A 17,604-nucleotide genomic window follows, 5' to 3' on the forward strand; every position below is an offset into this window, starting at 1 on the left:
GATCGATGGCCACGTCTCAGCACTATCCAGAGAAGGAGATGTTCTGGGCTTGTTGCTGCAGCATCCAGTACTGCTCACTGTTGAAGCAAGCTCCACCTGAAACCTAACAACAAAAAGCAGATTTTGATGAGTAACTCATTCAGCCGTGACATTCTGAAGAACAACTGTAAATAAGAAAATCTGTCTGTTGTAATGCAAATCATCTACTCAAAGTTGGAAATGGTTTTTAAATGATGTAAACAGACCTGATATGAATGCTGCAGGTAGGACAGCTGGGCTGGGCTCAAGGTGTTACAGCCTGACTCCTGTGGACTGTAGCTGGCTGTTGGTTGATCTAGGAACTGACTGAGGGTTTGGTTCTGCTTAACAAAGCCAGCGCTTCTCCTCTGCTCCAGAACCTCCTCACTGAGGCCCAGCTGGGCCGATAGGTAGGAGATGTAGCGGATGGTGAGGCGGAGAGTCTCGATCTTGGTAAGGGTCTGTGCAGCCGGTGCCACTGAGGGTGGGAGGAAGGACCTGAGGTGAAGCAGAGCTTTGGTCAAATCCCTCATCCTCAGCTTCTCCCTCTCGCTAGCAGTCTGGCGCTTCTTTCCTGGGTATCTAGACCTGGACTTCTTTGTAGTGGAGGTGGTTGATGAGGATGGTCTGGAGCAGAGCAGAGTCTGTTGGGTAGGTTGAAGCACCACAGGGCTGCTGAAGAGGAAACAGTTCAAGGTATTTTGTTCATTTCCCGCAGCCTGGAGGGAGGTGGGGGAGAAGCAGAAGGAGTCCACAGAGGAGGTGGGAGACAGGCTGCTGCAAGCGCTGACGTAACCAGGGTCCGAGGTCAGATCATAAGCCAGAGATTTGTCGAGGAGGGACTCGCAGTCAAAGAGGAAAGAGTTCTCCTGGAGCTCCATAGCTTCTATTGTAGAAGTCTGCAGGTGTCGTCGGTGCTGTGGGTGAAGGTTCTTTCCTGAGCACTGAGCTGTCCGTGTGCTTCTGATGAGGCAGGCAGAAGATAGTGAGAAGGGACTGGAAGGCTGCTCCATATATGTGGTGGGAGGTGTGAGGTTGCACCTCTGAGAGCCACGTCTGGTCCTGAGAAACTCTGGGAGCAGGGATGACACCTAGGCCAGGGGGTCTCCTGGGAAGCAGGCATGCTCCAGGACAAGGTGTGACCTGGCAGCTCGCATGTGCATCATAAACCGAACAGATTAACACTGTATGCTCCTGCAGCCTGGGAACATGACCCTGCCATGACATGGGCTGAACCTGGGTCACAGGTCTGAGGTCCAACCTGAGATTTTTATTAGAAATCCAGTGTGCAGTTGGCTATGATAGGAAGCGGTTAAATTATCTCTTCTAAAAAATAACATAGATTCTTACATTATAACTCTTCTATGAATGGCTGATTGAGTAAAAGTAGTAGCCCATCATCCGGCATGTATCAATATTGTTTACTGAGACACTGGAAATGATGTGGCATTAGTGCTGTTGTTTTCTTATATCCTAATATGGGATTCCTTGCGAGGAAGGCTGAAGGTAGAAGTGTGCCGAGGGCAGCTGTAAGGTGTGAGGAGTTTGCACCTCGAGCTGTTTGGACAGCAGCAGACCTCACTGCTCTGAGAACCTGCACGGAAAATGTGGAGCACCAACAACTACTGCCAAGCACATAATTACGATAGACATCAATGATTCACATTTAAAAAATCATCTAAAGTTGTAGCTTGAACATGGGTGCATACTTTACTGCTTGTAGCTTTGCATTCATGAAGTTTCATTGTAAAAATCGGAAAGTAAATTCACTACACTAACGTATGCATTCAACAGGCGATGGACAGTTTAATCTCATGATCCTATCTTCTCACTACATCACAAATGTTACTTTTCACCAGAAGCAAAAATAAAACACGTTACATTTGCATAATCACAGAACCCCTCTAATGCCCACTGGTGGGTTTTGTTTTCACTCATTCTGTGGATGTGAGTCCTGAGCAGCTTTCCCACAAACCACCGTGTCACATTTGTCTCCTGCTCTGCTGCAGAGGTGAAACCTCTGAGCAGCATGTGTGAACCAGTCCCGCACAGCTTTCCATCACCGCACTTACACAAGAAAAACAGGCTTCTGAATTCCGGTAAACAGTTAAAGCAGAGACAGGATTCCTCTGAACTATGCTGTAGCTTTGGTTTAATAAATGTATACACTACCATTCAAAGGTTTGGGGTCACCCAGGCAGTTTCATGTTTTTCTTGGAAACCCACGCTTTTATTCATGTGCTAACATAATTGCACAAGGGTTTTCTAATCATCAATTAGCCTTTCAACACCATTAGCTAACACAATGTAGCATTAGAACATAGGAGTGATGGTTGCTGGAAATGTTCCTCTGTACCCCTATGGAGATATTCCATTAAAAATCAACTGTCTCCAGTTAGAATAGTCATTTACCACATTAACAATGTCTACACTGTAATTCTGATTACTTTAATGTTATCTTCAATGAGAAGAATTGCTTTTGTTTCAAAAACAAGGACATTTCTAAGTGACCCCAAACTTTTGACTGGTAGTGTATATATATTCTGAAGATTTTCTCCAGCTCCAGATCTGTTTCAGCTTACATTCACCGATCTATTTTACATTCTAAACTTCTGCAGACTCCCCCCAGCTGCCAGCTTCCCTCTTCCCTCCCAGGCTGTTGATGAGAGGATCTTCTTTCTCTTAATCCACATCAGCTCTGACAGTGTTTGCTCACATGTAATGAGTGAATAATCAGCACTGCAGTGTTAACCCTTTCATCCTGAAGCCCTTTAGCCCAAAGACTTCATTAGCTTTATTGTGATGAATGACTTAAGTGAGTATATTAGGCTTTGTGCTGGGTCTGCTGCTTGCATATCAAATGAACTGCATTTATGTGACAAACTAAACACTAGAGCCTAATTCTGCAGCCTGATATGCAGATCCACACTTCTCTATGAATATTAAAGTCTTCTCAGTTGGCTTTAGCAGGTAATTAGGGCAAGAGGGGAGAGAACGGCTGAAAGAGCAGGGAGGAATTCTAGTCTAGACTTAGCGGTGCCAAAGATCTCTGTGTGTTTGCAGTGGCCCATTAGCAAAGATAAACTAAATAAACTAGATAACCTGCAGCAGAGGCTGATCTCTGCTCTGCTGTGGAACAAGCCTCAGATGCCACAGAAGAGAAATCACTGTAATTTTACTGGAAAGGCTTGAGGTATCCATGTGACTGGATGCTACTCTAAAGACATTTGACAAGTGAGATTATTTAGTAAGATACGAATGGAATTATAGGAGGAGCTCTCTATGGCAGATTTGAGCACAATTGTAAAACATTTTTCAAGGTATGAGGATGAATCTGTTGTTATTTAAATGTAACGTGTAGATGGGAAATACTGTGATTTGAAATCAAAATGACAAATATTGTTGAACGAAAATATTAATAAAAATGATTTAAAATATTGTAAAGACAATACTGTTATATAAAAGAAGTTATAATTGTATTATATTATATTATATTATATTATATTATATTATATTATATTATATTATATTATTGTTTGAAATACAATGCATTTAAATAACATATATTCATTATCACGCACTGATATATAGTGTGTTTAGCTATATTTCATCTGTAGTACCATGACAGATGTTACACCCTAAAATCAGAATATAAAATGAAATTACAAAGTTATTGAGATCATTAATACACATGTAGAACATTTGAAAACAACAAAAATATAACATGAATGTTAATAAGCATCATTCTGGCCACCTGTATACTACAGATATGTCACAGTTTATAACTTACAACACAGAGTTTCTTAACACAAAATGTTCCAAACAATGAAAACAGAGATATTATTGTGAATAGAAACCTAGACTAAATAAAACCACACTGTGCTGCATAATGCAAAGCAGGAGCATAGACATAAAAACATGCACAGAATTTAGAATACAGTCGGACACGATAAAGGCAAAACCCAAAATAAGACACGTGTGCAGGTACATGAGGACTGACTGGTTATAACAGGAGAGTGATGGATGACAGCAGACAGCAACAGGAGAATAGCACAGAAACACTGAGGGACAGTAAAACAGAGTTTTAGTGCTGACAGAGCTGAGGATGAGTCCTAATTAAACACTTCTTTTTATGAGATCTATATAAACAGTGTGTGCTCAGTTAGCTAGTAGCTGAGGGGATGGGGTTATATTATAGTGCAGCTTTAACAGGGAAACCAGGATGTGTTTGTGTGTGGCAAAAAAAAAAAAAAAATCTGTTTTATTGTGAAGGATCCTTAACTAGCCAGTATGAACTCTGAATATTGCATTAAGACGGACTTCATCAAAGGTGAACCTGTCCTTTAATAACCCTACAGCTTCTTCACAAATGACTGAAACATAGCTCATGTTCTGCCACTGATCCTATTTGACCAGCAGAGGGTGCACTGTTGCACTTTTCCCAGAACATTTGCTCCACTGACTTGCTCCAGACTGAAACTGAATCATGGGAGAGGCTTTAAATGAGGACAAAACATGACACATTTTAACAGTTTATTATAAATAGTGGCATAAAGAAATAGAAAAATAGCTGTTAGACATGTCGATATTTACACGGAACATTTCATAGGACAAAAATAAATAAAAGGTAGATTAAGATATATATTTCAAATAAATTACTCGATTCACAGTGAGGCAGAAGAAACAGTGAAGTAGTTTGTGTCTGTTGTTGGATGATGATGGTGCAGCGTCGGAGCCTCTAACCCCAATACTCTCTCAGAGCCAGAGGGACGCAGAAGTCTTTGCCGCACATCTGCTTTAAAAAAAACAAAACAAGAAATGTCAGTATTGCATACAGAAATATGCATAATATGTGATTTCACAAACAGAGAATTTTGAATATTGATAATGAAAATTTGTTTGCAAACCTGACAGGAAGGCTGTGACGCTGGAGGCGACTGCAGGATGGCGTCCATGCTCATGTCTCTCTGAGGAGCTTCACTGTACTGTCTGCTGTTCTGATCCACTCCAAAACTACAGCTCCCAGAATGCAGCATGGTGCTCTGGCTGTAACACTGGGCCGGGTACAGGCTCTGGTTCAGGTTCTGGCTCTGCATCTGGCTCTCCTGTCCCCCTGTGGAAGCGTTCTGGAAGTAGCTGAGGATGTCAGGTGAGGAGGCGTCGCTGGCTGACGTGTCTCCTTGTTCCCTTCTCTGAAACAGAACCTCCTCGCTGAGGCCCAGCTGGGCCGACAGGTAGGAGATGTAGCGGATGGTGAGGCGGAGGGTCTCTATCTTGGTCAGAGTCTGTCCGGCGGGGGCCACAGAGGGTGGGAGGTAGGACCTGAGGTGATGCAGAGCCTTGGTCAGGTCCCTCATCCTCAGCTTCTCCTTCTCGCTGGCGCTCTCCCTCTGCTTGCTTCTGATCCGGGGGGCTCGGCCCGGCTTGCGGCCTCGTCCAGACAGGGAGCAGGGTGAAGTTTTGAAGCTTTGGGAATATCCGGTCTTAGCTGCCTTTGGAGTGGACTGTGGAGGCTGCTGGTAGGAAGGAGAGAGGCTGGAGTCCATGGAGTGGACGGGGGAGAGGGTCTCCGGAGAGGAGATGCTGGAGAAGTCCGAGTCGGAACACCACTGGTACTGCAGGCTGTAGTCGAGAAGAGGGACCGAGGAGGTATCCATGTTGTGGAGGAACTCAAAGGTCTGACTGGAGAGACTGGAAAGCTGTGAGTGCTGCTCAGCTCTGTTCCACTGGTTTATAAGTCCAGGCCCGGCCACAGAGGTGTGAAGTGACACCTCCACAGATTCTCACAAACAATCACTGTCTAAAGCAGAGGCCCCTGAACACACACACACACACACACACACACACACACACACACACACACACACACACACACACACACACACACACACACACACACACACACACACACACACACCATCAGTGGGTAGATTCCCTCTGTCCTGCCTCTGCCTCTCCTCTGAGTCTGGGAAAGTTCAGCTACTGGAGCAGAAGTGCGAATTTTGACTCCTGCAGAAAACAATAAACAGTTTTTTGCTTTTTTGGGGGTCTTGTCCCTGCAGCAGGCCAGATGCATTTTACACATGTTTAAGAGATCTGTTTTGAATGATCTGGTTTCTCATGCATTCACTTTTTAAAAAACACACACACTCTCATAAATGTGGTCAGCAAACTGGACAACATAACAGGAAAGTGTGAAGGCTGGGGAAACAAAACAGTAATGATATGGAAAAAGGCTCGTGTATGCTGAGTCTCTGAGAATTTTTATTAGGTGAAGTTTTAACATGTGACATAGAAGACTTCTTTGCACATATACTTCACATTATTCTGCAAAGATCGTGCAACTCTACCAACATTTCTACGCTTTAAACCTTAATCCAGAATGTTCTGTGTGTGAAATTTATTTATCACCATGTGTCAGTTTAAAGAAGGAATGCATAAAAAGTCATTACAGAATCACAGATATTTAAACGTATAATTTCTATAAATATGGTCAACAAAACTGACCAAAAAATACAATGATAGCAGCTCTCAGTGAAATTTCCCTTTTTTTATTTAGACAGCCATGTGCTGTGCAGGATAAATTGTTAAAACTGGCGATTTTTCAAGTAATCAGTCAAGCAAAATAAACAATTCCATCTGCCTGATACACACTTTGCTAACACCAATTAGCAACGTGTCGCTTGTTAATTTACTGAAGTCCCACAGCTTTCCAACAGACAAAAATATTTCTGAATGTAGTAGGACTGGTAATATGTTCAACATATTATCTCCGTTATGTGAGTATGTTAGCACTGAAATCACATGCATGTGTGAATTCTGATGTCTGGATTTGTGCCAACATGAGCTAAAACACACTGAATGGACACACACATGGTGCTACATGCAATCACATCTTAAATCTTGATATCGCCACCAGTTTGCAGCTGAATTCATGTTGTATTGGAAAAAAAAACTGCCAGATGAGAACAGATAGTAGATTAGGAGGTTGAGTTTGGACTTTGGATTTAGTGCCACTGTCTATAGTAGCATGAGAAACCAACACTAGCATGTAAAATGAAGTAAAAACAAATGTGGATGTGCAGACTGTTTGCTTTGTAGGTGAGAAAGGTGATCAAAGAAGCTGGGATTTGTGTAGACCACGTTAACAGTGAACATGTTTGCGTGTAAAGCAGGAAAATGACAACACCTGAGAAATATCATCCTAATAATACATTTATTTGTATGGCACAGCTCATACAGCATGTGCAACTAAAAGTGCTTTACATCAATAAAAGAGAATAAAATGAATTGATAAAAGAAATGAATGGTAATAAAGCATAGAACAGTAAAATACAATAAAACACAAGAGTCCATTATAAAAGTAATAAATAGGTCTGATACCAGTAAATTACAACTACACAAAAGCTATAGAAATACAAACCTAAAATCATGCGTTTATAGATTTTGTTTGAAGCCGTCGCCTGAATCAGATATTTTGAATTCTTCTAGAAGGATATTCCAGAGAGAAGGGATAAAGACACAGAATGCAGCATCTCTGTATGTCTTCTCTTGGAAACCAGATTTAGAGAGTGTTAGGGGCTTAGAAGGGACATACACTACCGTTTAAAAGTTTGGAGTCACTTTGAAATGTCCTTATTTTTGAAAGAAAACATTTTTTTCAATGAAGATAACATTAAATTAATCAAAAAATACAGTCTAGACTTTGTTAATGTGGCAAATGACTATTCTGAGCTGATTTTTAATGGAATATCTACATAGAGGTACAGAGGAACATTTCCAGCAACCATCACTCCTGTGTTCTAATGCTACATTGTGTTAGCTAATGGTGTTGAAAGGCTAATGAATGATTAGAAAACCTTTGTGCAGTTATGTTAGCACATGAATAAAAGATGTGAGTTTTCATGGAAAACATGGAATTACCTGGGTGACCCCAAACTTTTGAATGGTTGTGTATCTAACCAACATATCAGATAAACAGAAAGGAGCTAATCCAGTACCAGATTTAAAAACTGAATCTGAAAAAAGAATTCTAAAATGGAGCCAATACAGAGCATTTAAATCCAGAGTAATGAGCTCTCTACGCTAACTTTTATTGAGAAGCTGTGCTGCTGCAGTCCGGATCTTCTGAACTCTGTTAAAAGATTTCTTTGTAAGGGTAGAAAGCAGAGCATTACAATAGTTGATTCTGCAAGAAAAAAAGATGAATAAGTCATGTGAATGTCTTCAAAGTCAGCAGATTTCTTCTATTAAGAGAGCATGGATAATAAATGAACCTCACTGGAAGCTGATTGATGTTGAAGTGCCCTCTTCTGTGTCCTATTCTTCACCTCACTCCAACCTTGAACCTGAGATCAGGAGCTTCTCTTCATCCTCCTCTTTACATCCCACCATTTCTCACCAGCACGATCATTTTAGAGTCACAGCAAGTCAGGCATGAGCTGTGATCCTTCTCTTTCTTTACCTTAATCCTGGAAGTCAAGTTCACTTTACTGCTGCTCCTATTTTATGCACTTCTGAGTAGAAAACCCACTTCCTGTTGTGGATGGCTAAAATGTAAATGTCAATCTAATGAGGTTTAATGGAGCTTAATGAACCTGTGGTATCCAGTTAGAGCAGAGGTGTGATGGTTTCACACTGATGAGAACTGATGAGTCTGAAGGTGTCACTTCACACTTCAGCTGTGAGAACCAGGAATGCTGGAAAACACTGGTAACCTCTGTGTCCCCGTCTCTCCCCTCTACTCCCCTGTGAAAGGGCTTGAATAGCAGATTTATTTAGGAAGAATGAAGCATATTGACACGGAAATAGTGATGCTATTTTTAGACTGAGGTTTTACAGCATGATATAAAAGCAGATTATGATAGTTTAACACAGACAGCATTGAATTTAGGTGTTACTTTGTCAAAATAGAACCTTCGAGACAGTATATTTTGCATATTTGTGAATAAACAGTCTCCCTCAAATGTGTACGATCCTTTGAAAAATCACCATGCTCACTGGGGAAACGCTGAGTCAATGCATTTCTGCTTTCCACTCTATTTTCCCCATCTGGTCCGACTGCACGCAGCCTTTCTGAGCTATGAGGCCATTTGTCTTTCCTGTTATTTATCATGTTTTGTTTGTCTTTGTTGAACTCTGATGTTTATTAAATCATCTATTAAACATTAAACCTGTCATGAACGCCAACCCTGTTCAACACAGTGGATAATTCTGTTTATCCAGGTTGGCTCTGTATCAAAGGTTGATTCTCCCTGATGGAGCGCTGGCTTGCAATTATAGAGATAATTTAAAAAAAAATACTCCATGAAACAAAAAGATGAAAGCCATGGCTGGCTAAAATGCTGATTAGCCTGCTGTTAGTAGAGAGTGTCCCTCAGCTTGGAGCTCATTTGAGGTCTTTTGACCAGAACACAGCCGCTGCCAGCACCAAGGGCCCTAGAATATAACGAAGAGCATGACCAGCGAGGGGTGTTCAGGGGTATAAGGTGTATGATAGATACTGAAGATGAAATATGTGACACTCTAAACGCTGGTGGAACGCTGTGTGCTGTGTCAGGCTGAGGGCAGGCAGGGTGAACTGGGGTTGAACTCACCGCTCGACCCTGCCGGTCACCCTGACCGAGGTGAGGCTGTGGGAGCCTGGCTGGGAGTTTGGCACCTCTGGGTGGATGCCCACCCACAGCAGGCTCAGAGCTGGGCTGCCTGCCACCTGTCTGGGCCTCCTGTGTCCATCAACCCCACCACGACCTCAACTGTGCTCCCTCTGTTTGGAATAAAATTGAATTAGACTTCTTTTAACTCATCCACAAGGGGAAATTGTAAGACAGTAAAGTACAGTCTGAAGAAGAAAAAATACCTGGTATAACTAGTGATAGGTAACAATATGTGAAAAAAGGGAAATATGAGCAAAAAAAAAGACCAGTGGTAAAAAACAAATGTGGACATATGAGTATAAGTAGGGAAGTGCTTTATTTCCATCTTTATCTCCATGGATCTACTATTGGGAACTCATTACAGCAGCAACAGTGAGGAAACTCCTTGTACTGAATACCTCAGCGTGGCCTGCTTGGGAAGGCACAGTGAGTACTGTGCTTCTGGATTACTGGGGATTTCATGACTTTTGTATTATCACAGTTTAGACGAACTCAGGTTCAGCAGATATAGTAAAGCTACCAATTATATGGTGTGAAAGAAAGGATTTGCGTTCTCTTGAGGGTAACTTTCCTGTGGTTTGTCCTATAAACAACAAATAGCTGAAGAAAAACTGAACTGCTCACCAATTCAGCACTGGATGTCTGTAATACCATTGGATTCACAAAGGACAGTTTAAAGGAAAGGACCAAAATCAATGCAACAGAAGCAGAGGTGTCATTTTTTTATTCCAAGCATTCTTCTTCTGTCTTAATACCTTTTGACTCCATTACAACGATGTAGCTCAACTGCACAGTTTGCTCAGAGATTTCAGCTTAAAATGCCGCATTGAGCCACACTTCCACCTAACTTTACAATCCAGTAAATCAATACAGTAAATCATAACAAAAAAAATCAAATAAGACTTTATTTGAGTTAAAATTTAGGTGAATTAGTTTCTAACAAGCATAACAGAGAATGTGAAGGTGTATGTGGTGTGTATGGATGAGGACACCATCACCTGAGGGATGCACTCTGTTCCCTGTTTCCCAAAAGTGATGTTCCATTACAACCAAACTTCCAGTGTGAAAGAGCCACAAAGTCCATGCAAGGACGTAGGAAAAGACACCGACGTGTTCAACAGGACCCTCACGCAGCAGATCAGATTTTGTATACAGTGCAGGAAAGTCCTTATTGGACATAACTTTTTTTTCATTCGCTGGTTGTTTAGGTTTAGTTATCAAAACGTGATACACGGTTAGGTTTCTGAAAATATCATACTCAGGTTGACGCTTTCATAACTACCTACCTACCTACCGTCTAGATTAGAAGTTTAGGCACCAAAATTACTTGGTTAGGTTTAGGAAAATTGCATGCAATGAGTTAAAATATGAGAATGTACAATCCTTTTACAACATGTTTAAAGCTTCCTCCTTCATCTTCAAACGGGGCAATGAGTCCCATCTCATCTAACATTTGACTGCTTGGCTGAAAAGAAGTGACAGAATAAACGGGAGAGATATGTTGATCTGAAACATATTATTATAAGTCCCTCGAATCATAAATGAGGGAGCAGTAGGATAAATAGGTTATTTTTGGGAGACAGAGCTGCTGTCGTTGCTACAGTGGTTACCTGCTGACCTTCTGGTTTATTTTGCTAAAAAGTTGCTTGAATTTATCAAATGTGATGCTGAACACAGGCTGCACAGTGTCTCGGTGGTTAGGACTGTTGCTTTGCAGCTAGAAGCTTCATGTCTGGGCCTTCTCAGGATCTTTCTGTGTGGAGTTTGCATGTTCTCCCTGTGCATGTGTCAGTTTTCTCTGGGTTCTCCGGCTTCCTCCCACAGTCCAAAAACATGCTGAGGTTAATTGATAATTCTAAATTGTCTGTAGGTGTGAAGGTGAGTTTGTCTCTATGTGTAGTCCTGTGATAAACTGGTGATCTGTCCAGGGTGTCCCCTGCCTTCACCCTAAGTCTGCTGGGATAGACTCCAGCACCCCATGACCCTAATGAGGATTAAGTGGTGTATGGATAATGGATGGATGGATGCTGAACACAAAATAGAGAAGAAAAAAAAACAAGCATCGATGTACTACCTTCACTCACATACAGGACATTGTGAATTACTCTGGGAAAAAAAAGCCCCTCTCAAAACAAGAAAAAAAAAATTATTTCAAGGAACTTTTACCTTTAAATAAGTAAAAACATCTTCTAATAGAACAAGTGAAAAATGGCTTGGTAAGATTTCTTGAAATAAGATATATTTATAATATTGAGATCTTAAAATTAGCTGGGAAAACATATTATAAGTTATATTTTACCAGGATTGTCAAGCTTAGGTGTCTTAAAATAAGCCAGACATGCTAAAAAAATAGTTTTTCACTCAAAAATAGATTTTTGCTTTCATGTAACCTCCTAATTTGAGATGTATTAAACTTATTTTGAGTTGTATTATAGTTGCACTTCTTCAGATTTAAGACCATATTGTACTTGAAATAAGATTACAAAGATTATTTTGGCATTTTGAGATATGTCTTCTCACAGGTAGCTAGAAAAATCCTAATATTTACTCATGTTTTGACAGCATTTGGAGGTGTTGTGTTTTAGAGTAAGCCAGCTATGCCCAAAAGCAGGTGTTTTTAACTCAAAGGTAGACATTTGCTTTTTAAACATTTGTGTTGAGTACAAAATTGAAGATGTATTTTACTTATTTTAGGTTATATAACAGTGACATGACTCTAGATTTAAGACCGCCTTGTCCTTCAAACAAGTGTGATTTAAGCATTTTAAGATATCCGACTGCATACAGTTGGTTAAAAAAAATACAATTGTTGCAAATATGACCATGGTTCTTACTCCCTCATTTACGAATAACTCTACACCATGTAAACAAGTCTAGTATTGAAATCAACAGTTTATTTTTTAATTTGCATGCAACGCATTCGCAAACTTGACAATATGAACTAATTGGTGATTTTCCACTAAAACGCATTTACTTGAATCAAGTGAAATTTACTTATTAAATCAAGATTGTGTAGCTTCTACAAATAACACCTCAGCTTAAAAATGCATGAAAAGTAAAATGAACCTTGTTTCTTGCAAAATACAACTCAAAACTCAAAAGACACTTTCAAGATTGTTTGACTTAACAAGATATTTAAGATGCATTGTCTTAAAACAAGTCCCTCTATCTTGCTGAAATGTCACTTAAGTGAATTTATCTTAAATCAAGTGGGATGAGACATTTTGACTAAAAATAAGACAAACAGACTTTGTAAGATTCAGAATTTTTGCAGTGTACCTTCTCTTTAGAGGCAGTGCATGCTCCTTGTGCAAGTTTATCGTTGCAAATGCCTAGAACCTCATGAGGAGTTTTTCTGTAGCTGAGTGAACGATCTGCGAAGACAGCTCCACTTTATCCTCGACACAGTCTGGTGCATACACAAGCAGCAGAATAGAAACCTAAAGCTTTATTCACACTTCTTCAAAACAGATTGAAAACTAAAAACTCAGGGTTAGAACCTACTGTCACATTCATAACTCAAATCATATTGTACACTACTTTTAATATGCAGCACTGTGCTATGAACACAGATCTCATCTCAGTGTAAATTTCTACAGTGACTTTTAATAAAACACCTTCATGTGCTCAGCTTGTCTGGCATCCTCAGTAACATGAGCAGATGGTGCTAATTATTGTAATATCAGCTATATTATATTAAGTTCTTATTCTGAAACACTGCTAGCAGCTGTGTTCATAAGAACTTTGCCTCAGCTGCCTTTCCCTTGATAATTTCATCCTTCATAAATCCTCAACATCAGCATCAATGCAATTAAGTGGAGACTTTTATCCTGCACTACTGCAGGAGTGGACCAAACCATTAACCTCTTGTGGGGGAGTCCACTCAGAGACTCTGCTATTGTTTGAGATGCAAGAAGTGTTCCATCAAGCTATTGATTTGGCCAGCAGTAACAACACAATTATCATACCAATAATGAATAAATACAGTTAAAATAGGGTTAATTCAAGGTTTTGTCAGGGTCCTGCCCATTTCCCTCAATATGACCCAAATTTTGAAATTTGTAGTCTTTAGCTGGCTTGATTCGGTGTGTTAGACTTTACACAGCTCCCTCTGGAGACTGTAAAGTCCTCTAATGGACTCTGGTGTGTGAACTCTCTGGAGTTCCCTTTGAAAATAATCAGTGCAATTCTTGCAGGACGACTTAATGTCTGCTGAGTATCTGAGGAACTCTGACAGTGAAAGATAAAAAAACCAAAAAACAACTTGTGGTAAAACGCTGAGGGAGACAACAGCGGTGAAACCACATGTGAATAATTAATAAGTAATTGAAATATGGTGCCTTGGTAAGTTATTATAATCTCAGAAGTCTGATTATCAGAAGGATAACAGCGACGAAGATAGCCAACAAAACTAAGCATGTGTGTGTGTGTGTGTGTGCGTGTGTGTGTGTGTGTGTGCGTGTGTGTGTGTGTCAGTGGGTGTGGTGGCAGTTGAGGGGGACACATTCTGCACCCTAGGTGTGAAACATTGCTGGGACTGCAGAGGTCAGCCAGAGGTGGACAGTAAATTTCATCTAATTGCGAGAGAGCGACAGAATTCAGCTGAACAACATAACAAGTCAAGCGGGAAACTGGAGAAGATGACTGACATGAGGAGAATGGTGATAATATTCCCTTATTACTCCTCCTTCCTAAATAATAAGTAGCAACTTATCCAACATTAATGCGAGCAGCAGTGGTTTGTCAAACCTTGGTATGACTCATTTAAATGAGATTAAATTGAACTATTAGTTCCAGAGAATCCACTCAGCTGCCCTCTGCAGTGGTCAGACACCCTGATAAGGCTGGTGGACACATCAGCAGAGTGTGTTTCACACCTCAGCCAGAGTAAACACATCCTCCTACTACTGGCACTTGCTCACACTTGTGTGCTGCCATGTTTTTACAAGTCGCTCCCTCCTCCATCACACAGCTGCTCCTGACATGGGAACAGATATGTTCAGCTCCCACTCACTGTATCATGTCTGAGAGAAAACATGTTTCTAGAAAATAATGTGAGCTCAAGACTGACAATTCAGAGTCGTCCTGACAAAAATAAAAACACTGAAATATAATGACATTTTTAATTACGTACTATCTTTAAATGAGGGAATGCACAATGGCGTGGTGGTTAGCACTGTTGCCTTGCAGCTCGAAGATCCCTGGTTCATGTCCCGGCCTGGGCCTGGGATCTTTCTGCACAGGGTTTGCATGCGCTCCCTGTGTATGCGTGGGGTTTTCCCAGGTAGTCCAGCTTCCTCCCCACAGTCCAACAACACGCTGAGGTTAATTGGTAATTCTAAATTGTCCGTAGGTGTGAATGCAAGTATGACTGTTTGTCTCTAGAGGCTATAGGATAGACTCCAGCCCCTCTGCAACCCCAATGATGATCAAGCAATGTATAGATAGTGGATAGATGGATGGATCTTTCCATGATAGAACAAAAAAAACATCTATCAGTGTTCTTCTGTCTCTGTGACAAAAGACTGTGCTAATATTCATTTTCTATCTGCCCATTAGTTGAACATATTTTAAAATGTCCTACTGGTATTTGTGACTTTATCACAGTAAATGTTCCCGGTGCACCTTCCTCTGAAAGGACAGTGTCAAATGTTTTCAGCTTAATCAGCCCTGACATCTTTATATCTCAAGAGGACAACTGTGAAAATTTACAATATCCTCTGTGATTTTATTTCATACATTACAGGTATTTACTGTGGTAAGATGTCAAATCATTCATCCCATCAAAGGGAGTAGTTCAATATTTTGGGAAATGTGCTCATTCGCTTTCTTGCCAAGTATAAGATGAGACTGATACCATTATCTGCCAAGAAATAGTCTGGCACATAACCCCTCTGTGATTACTACACTATATTTTTTGAATGGATTTATCTCATTGGAGCACTTTTACAGCTTGGAGCAGTGTGAAACTCTAAATTAATTGAGTCATTGATTAATCACTAATTTAGCATCTGGGATAACAGTTGAAAATATGCCATCTAACGTAATGATGAACTGATTTATGTGCATTGTCCCTGACGAGGACAGCTGTGTCAGAAATATTTGCATCCATGATAAATAAGTACAGGCTTGTACACATACAATTATCAAGAGGGCTTTTATGCAAGAACTGAGCTCAAAGATAAGAGCTAAAGATTACAGTGTTCAAAAAACAGGGAAAAAACTTCTGCAGCTGAAATCAGTGCACTTTTAAATTCTGTAAAGTAAAGCATCTGCAGTGCCACACAACTTTAACAGTGACTTGAATACCACAGTGTTCAGATTTGTGGCTGTGACTGGCACCATCTCTTATTGCAGTAACCATGTCTGCAGCACCAAAACTATTTCTTCTGACATGTAGGATCATTATATGATGTCAGATAACACTGATGATTTTATTTAAGGAAGAAACTGAGGTAAATGTAATGTAATGTAATGTATTTTTAAGTACACTACCGTTACAAAGTGTGGGGTCACTTAGAAATGTCCGTATTTTTGAAGGGGAAAGCAGTTTTTTTCAATGAAAATAACATTAAGTTCATTAGCAATACAATCTAGACATTGTTAATTTGGTAAATGATTATTCTAGCTGGAAATGGCTGATTTTTAATGGAATATCTACAAGGGGTACAAATCAGCATTTTCAGCAATCATCACTCCTGTGTTCTAATGCAACATTGTGTTAGTTAATCTATTTGAAAGGCTAATTGATGATTAGAAAACCCCTGTGCAATTATGTTCTCACATGAATAAAAGTGGGAGATTTCATGGAAAACATGAAATTGTCTGCGTGACTCCAAACTTTTGAACGGTAGTGTATGTTTAAGGAACTACATCAGACAAAATTAATGGAAATGGCATAGCTTTTCCATTCACTGGAGGTGGGTTTTGACTTTTTCAAAAAAAAAGAGGTAATGTCCTTTATGTGAGATAGAAACATTTTGTTGAATGGAGATAAAATTTTGAGCTGAGGCTCAGGAACAGGACTTTCTGTCTTACGCCTATATATACCACCATGCCCTTCCCACACTTCTCGTGCCCCACCCACCCTCTCTATGCTTCTGCCTCCTTTTCCTGTCTTCTACTTTTCCTAGGCGGTCCACTGACCTAGGAGCCGCTTCTGATCTCTGAATAAACTTTTCCTCCACGCTGCATCAGCTCATCTCAGACACCACCAAAATAATAATTCTTTGCATCCAATAAACAATCAAGCTTCAAATCAGTGGTGTGGTCCTAGCTAGTGAAAAGGTTCTGACATACTCAGCATTCATCTCACACAACTGATCAGCTGTTTCTGCTTTTTTTCCCCACTCTCTTCGCCTCCGAAAACATGAAACATACCCAGCACAAAAGAATAAAAAAGCTTCCCCAATTGAAAGGAATACCTGAGGACTTTTCTCCATTTCAAGTTGGTAACAAGCTGATTGTGTTTCTGACTTCTTTTCGTGTTCATCACAGTCTTGTGTAATATAAGTATACCACCACCTTCTGACAACACTACACAGCCTACTTTATTCCAGGTTTCACTTTGGCAACCAGTTCCTCAAATGTCCACTTGAGGCTGGCTCAAAAAGTGAGTGAAACCTCATAGAATGTCTAGCTTTGAAGCATAACCAAACATGTTTACAGTCTGGTACAAGAAAAAGTTTTGGCTTCTCCAGCTAGTTTCCCTGTTAATGACAACTGTATGGGGCCGAATTTTTACATAATTCCCTGTTTAAATTGTGTTAAGCATTGCAGTTGTACATAGTTAAGAAAGTGACCACTTTGAGTGACAGACAGGTAACATCACAGGACGGTTCATTCCCCCAGAGACGTTTACATGGCCCACCTCAGCTCTTCTTACACTTTATCTCTGGTTATTTTTTGGATTTATTGAGAGATATGAGAA

General features: G+C 40.4%; 2 protein-coding genes across 3 annotated transcripts; both read right to left on the reverse strand.

Moving 5' to 3' along the window:
• Nucleotides 1–188: 188 nt before the first annotated feature.
• On the reverse strand, nucleotides 189–1,019 carry LOC111587394 (mesogenin-1-like). Its single transcript, XM_023297331.3, has one exon. The coding sequence runs from the start codon at nucleotides 897–899 to the stop codon at nucleotides 204–206; it is 696 nt and encodes a 231-aa protein (XP_023153099.2). The 5' UTR covers nucleotides 900–1,019; the 3' UTR covers nucleotides 189–203.
• A 3,517-nt stretch (nucleotides 1,020–4,536) lies between these two features.
• LOC111587395 (mesoderm posterior protein 1-like) lies at nucleotides 4,537–5,705 on the reverse strand. Of its 2 annotated transcripts, none has more exons than XM_023297332.3 (2): nucleotides 4,926–5,705; nucleotides 4,537–4,810 (listed from the first exon to the last, which is right to left on the reverse strand). In XM_023297332.3, the coding sequence occupies exons 1-2, from the start codon at nucleotides 5,673–5,675 to the stop codon at nucleotides 4,757–4,759; spliced, it is 804 nt and encodes a 267-aa protein (XP_023153100.1). In that variant the 5' UTR covers nucleotides 5,676–5,705; the 3' UTR covers nucleotides 4,537–4,756. The 2 variants fall into 2 exon arrangements, with proteins under 2 accessions (XP_023153100.1, XP_054865567.1); XM_055009592.1 differs by having other exon boundaries at nucleotides 4,537–4,813.
• Nucleotides 5,706–17,604: the final 11,899 nt, after the last annotated feature.

The sequence above is a fragment of the Amphiprion ocellaris genome, chromosome 1 (assembly GCF_022539595.1).
Source record: "Amphiprion ocellaris isolate individual 3 ecotype Okinawa chromosome 1, ASM2253959v1, whole genome shotgun sequence".
Lineage (NCBI taxonomy): Eukaryota > Metazoa > Chordata > Actinopteri > Pomacentridae > Amphiprion > Amphiprion ocellaris.